At 35.6% G+C, this 5,000-nt stretch overlaps 1 protein-coding gene across 5 annotated transcripts in view; it reads left to right on the forward strand.

The window, feature by feature from the left end:
- LOC106874293 (FGGY carbohydrate kinase domain-containing protein) overlaps nt 1-4,542 on the forward strand; it is a 99,883-nt gene extending 95,341 nt beyond the window's left edge. For 4 of the 5 annotated variants that reach the window (XM_014921973.2, XM_014921970.2, XM_014921971.2 and 1 more), the window contains 3 exons: nt 1,523-1,617; nt 3,314-3,375; nt 4,166-4,542. In XM_014921973.2, the coding sequence (XP_014777459.1) occupies nt 1,523-1,617; nt 3,314-3,375; nt 4,166-4,244 (236 nt within the window). In that variant the 3' untranslated portion in view covers nt 4,245-4,542. The remainder of the gene's footprint in view (nt 1-1,522; nt 1,618-3,313; nt 3,376-4,165) is intronic. The other variant, XM_052970621.1, reaches the window with a different exon arrangement.
- Nucleotides 4,543-5,000: the final 458 nt, after the last annotated feature.

Here is a 5,000-nt window from a genome sequence, read left to right on the forward strand (position 1 = left end):
AGAAGCAATACATTTAAATGCAGAAAAAATTGCTTCAGTTGGAATTCAGTTTAATATCATTCATTTAGTTAAATGGACAAATACGTCTAATACTGAGGCATTCTGGCTGGAAGTCTTGGAATATAAAGATGCTACTGGAGGAAATCCTTTTAGAGATGTTACAAATTTTGCCATTAATCTATTGACATTGCCAAACTCAAATGCAGAAGTTAAGTAGTTGTTCAGTAGTATGGGTGTAATCAAATCAAAATTGGGAAACAAAATGCATCTTCCTATGCTTAGATCAATAATACTGTCTATAAAATATGGCTTGAAAAGATATGGCAAATGTTGCAAAATCTTTGATATTCCAAAACACATAATTAATAAGATTGGGACCTTGAATGTATACGGAAGTCAAGACCTAGGCACTGCAGCTGAAAGTGATCAAATCAGTGAAATTCAAGAAATTATTTCTCAATGCTGAATAAAATTAAAGAAAGTAAATAAAAATTAAGCTTTAGCATTTTTTTTAGTATTTTTTCTACTGAAATTTAGCATAAAATTGTGATTTAAGTTGGCAACACTACTGTCACCAGAGAGTTAACCACCATGAAGGTAGTGGCAAGCAACCAAGACCTTTGGCGATATACTATGTTTGAGAAGATCTGTCAAGCCAAGTGAAATCGTAGTTGTGGCCAATGCCAGTGTCATGTAACTGGCTCATTAAAAGCACCCTTCAAACATTGGACGATATGCTGTCCTTGTGAAGACCTTTCGGGCCGAGTGAAATCATAGTCATGGCTAATTGGCACCCATGCTGGTGGCACATAAAAAGCACCATTCAAGTGTTGGGCCTCATGGAGGCAGTGACAGGTAACAGACCTTTGGCAAGATACCATACAGTGTAGACCTGTCAAGCCAAGTGAGACCATAGTTGTGGCTGGTGGCATGTAAAAACCACCCACTACACTTTCGGAATGGTTGGCATTAGGAAGGGCGTCCAACTGTAGAGACCTTGCCAAATCAGATTGGAACCTGGTGCAGCTCCCCAGCTTACCAGTTTTCAGTTAAACTGTCTAACCCATGCCAGTATGGAAAACAGACGTTAAATGATGATGATGATGATGACAACATTGAAATGTTACTAGTGAACTTTCTTTGGCTGAAAATGCCAGCCTTTCATGATTACTGCTGAAGACATTTACTAACATAACCTAATAGACCAATAACTATAAATGTAAATTCATAAAGTTTGTATGCATGTGTGTTAGCTATCACTTTATCATTATGTTTCAAGGCAGCCAAGGAAGAATGGTTATTAGAAACTAGGAATTCTTATTCAACACAACTAATTACCAAGTGTTACAATTTCAAGAACTAACAGTTTACCAAATTTTCTAAAACAAAGCAAAGAATTTTAAAAATACATTCTTCTGACTGATACTAACAGTTCTTTGAAAAAACGATGTTCATTAAAATAATATGAATTATTTGTAATGTTCTTAAGTCTTTGACAGTAACATGTACCTTTTTTGTGCAGGAATACCATTTGTTCTTCCTGATATGGATGAATCAGTGTTGCTAGGAGCAGCTATTCTTGGTGCATTTGCCAGTGGAAATTACTCTAGTATTCAGGTTAGTAGTAACCAAGTAGTTTGTTAAAAAATCTACTTATAGATTGTTGTGTCATTTGATGCGTGATTAATCTTGAATATTTATATGCTTCTGTAACTTATGTACCCTGATGAAATACAGATCTTTCACCAGTTCCTGAGTCACTTAACATATGTCAAAATATTTTGTCAAAAAGAGAAAAGAAATGTTCCTATTTGCCATATTTAGTAATTAGCACCCATGCTGGTGATACATAAAAAATACCCATTACACTCTTGGAGTGGTTAGTGTTAGGAAGTGCATTCAGCCATAAAAACCATGCCAAATCAGACTGGAACAACTCTTCAGTCAAATTGTCTAATCCATGCCAACATGGAAAGCAGATACTAAATGATGATGATGATAATTTTCAATTACCAATCTTAGGAAAGTTTATTTCCTTCAAAAGATCAACTGGAAGAGGAATTTACTTGAAGATGAAAATGAAATCATGAACTGCACCTTATAGATTTGTTCAGACCCTAAACAAAATTTCCATGTTTTGAAGACAAAGAATACATATCGGGGATTAGTCTCCAATATGTAACACATGTTGGAGGTTGGCCACATTATGCTATATTGAGAGGATGGTCTCTGTAATGCATGTAAGAAGTTGGTCTCTTTCTATAATACAAGTGGGAAATTGGTCTGTGTGGCTCAGTAGTTAGATCATCAGGCTTGCAATCATAAGGTAGTGAATTTGATTCCTGGACTGGGCTGTGTGTTGTGTTCTTGATCAAGACACTTTATTTCATGTTGCTCTGGTTCACTTAGCTGTAGAAATGAGTTTGCAGTATCACTGGTGCCAAGCTGTATTGACCTTTGCCTTTCCCTTGGATAACATTGGTGGCATGGAGAGGGAAGGCTGGTATGCATAGGTGACCGCTGGTCTTCTATAAAAACAACTTTGCTCAGACTTGTGCCTCAAAAGGAACTTTCTAAGTGCAGTCGTATGGTCATTCATGACCAAAAGAGGTCTTTATCCTAATGCATGTGGGCAATTAGTTTGTCTATAATACATGTGGGAGATTAGTTTCCTTGTAATATATGTGGAAAGTTGGTCTCTCTATAATACATACACATGTAAGAGGCTGGTTTTTATTGTACACGTGGAAGGTTTGTCTTACTACAATACATATAGGGGGTTCGTCTCTGTAATACACACAAAAGGTTGGTCTTACTAGTTATACTGATCAGCAGATGAAGTGTTTGGAAGAAGAAAGAAGAAACTCAAAGACAGTGAGATATGAAGAGGAGGAGGAGGAGGTAGAAAAGAAGACTGCTGCTCCTGCTGAAGGTGGTGTTGTGTTAAAATAGTAAATCTCTTTTAGAAACTAGATGAAAAGAAAAAAATATCTTTTATTATTTTTCTTGACCAGACTAACTAGTTTGTATACACTATATGCTACCAATATATCCATGGATAGAAAATGGATATTGTTTCTCTGACTAAGTTTTAAGACCAGCAACTAGTCTCATTAATCTCATTTATATGTGGTGTAACTACTTAATTTACCTTTGACACTGAGGCTAAAATTATTTGTTTATTATAAAAAGTAAAGCTTACATTTTGTTTTAAATTATTAATAGTTATTTTTTGTCAGAAAATAAGGACTTATAATAAATATGAGTCATCGATTTGTCTTCATAACCAATTTAACTTTTATTTCAATAACAGGAAGCTATGGAAGCAATGGGTGGAGAAGGCTCTGTTGTCATGCCAAATAAACAGGACTTCAGGTAATTTTTATAAAATAAACATTCCCAGCTATACAGACACTGAACCTCCTGAAAATTTGTGAAGAGGTATATTCTGTTTACCTACATCTATGTCATCAATATTCACTTACGTGATAGAGTGAAGGAGAGGTAGAGTGACAGACTCCCATAACTTTGGTTTTCTCCCTCTGGCGTCATGCTCTTGCTCGATGGGGCTAGGATGATTCCAAGTTAGTGTTCCCAGAGGTGTCTTCATGCATAGAGCCAACCAGTGCTCACCATCGCTGGTCGTTTTGTGCCAGCTCTTCTGCATCCTCCTAAGTGACATTTAACCTCTGGAGATCTTCTCCAATCACGCCCAGCCAGCTGCTGCACTGAATGAGAGTAAAGCCTTGGTAAGATGATCTAGTGGGAGATGGAGGACATGTCCATACCATCACATGCAACAGATAGCTATGAGGTGGGAGGCTGCAGGCTGATGCGTGTGTGTGCATGCAGTTCTTTATTGGAAATGTGATGGTTCAGTTCTTTGTTGGAAACATGGTGGTTCCACCTAATGTTCTCAATGGTTCTCTGGGCTCTGCTATAGAAACCATTGATTCCCTTTGTCAGAGTCTTCAAGAGGTCCATATTTCTGCTCCATAATGGTGAATGAAGAGGACCAATGCATTGTAGACGCATTTATCACCCCTGGCTGAATATAGTGAAATTGTTATTGTTTAGCTGTTTGTCAAAGGCATATATATATATATATACATTAAGTATGATACATAGATGGTTATATTAATTTGATAATGTTTCTATGTTTCAGTTACCATGAAAAGAAGTACCGAGTATTTCTCCAGATGTTAAATGATCAGAAAGCTTACCAAACCATAATGGAATCATAGAAAGAACATCCTAGATAAAAATATCTCTTACAATTTATAACAATTGTCCCAGGAATATTGAATTTGCAACCATTGATTTCTTTCACAAAATTTATATCATGGCTGATGGAAATTATTTTCAGATCCTAAATGAATAAGTAATTAGTGATTTAGTATTATCATAATTAAATGTCAAAAAGTTTACATCATGACTGATGGAAATTATTTTCAGATCCTAAATGAATAGGTAATTAGTGATTCAATATAATCATGATTAAAATTTTGAAAATTTAATAAAAATGGATATTTTTTTTAAAAACTTTGAGTGCTCATTGTTTTTTGGTAAAGAAGTAACATATAAATACAGGCATTTCCCGATTGAAAGAGTTTCAGTTGATTATGTTATAGAGATGTACTCCTGATCATGTTACAGAGACTTTATACTCCTCATCATGTTATGTGGATGTGATACTACTGACCATGTTATAGAAATATTATACTCTTGGCTGTAAATAGATATATCATGGGGAAGAATAGTTCACCTCTGTAAAAACTGGAGGCATTGTAAAATACCAACAGCACACACACACACACACACACACACACATATTAGTTGTAGGGCTTGACTGAACTAAAAACTTCAAGTTGTCAATTAATAACCCCAACTCATTCCACTGATCTCTATCTACAGCAACATATGAACTACAATGATAAACTTTCAATTTACTTAGGACATAAATGAGTATCACACACTCCTGTTTTCTCAAAGGATTCGCA

The sequence above is a fragment of the Octopus bimaculoides genome, chromosome 9, assembly GCF_001194135.2.
Source record: "Octopus bimaculoides isolate UCB-OBI-ISO-001 chromosome 9, ASM119413v2, whole genome shotgun sequence".
Lineage (NCBI taxonomy): Eukaryota > Metazoa > Mollusca > Cephalopoda > Octopoda > Octopodidae > Octopus > Octopus bimaculoides.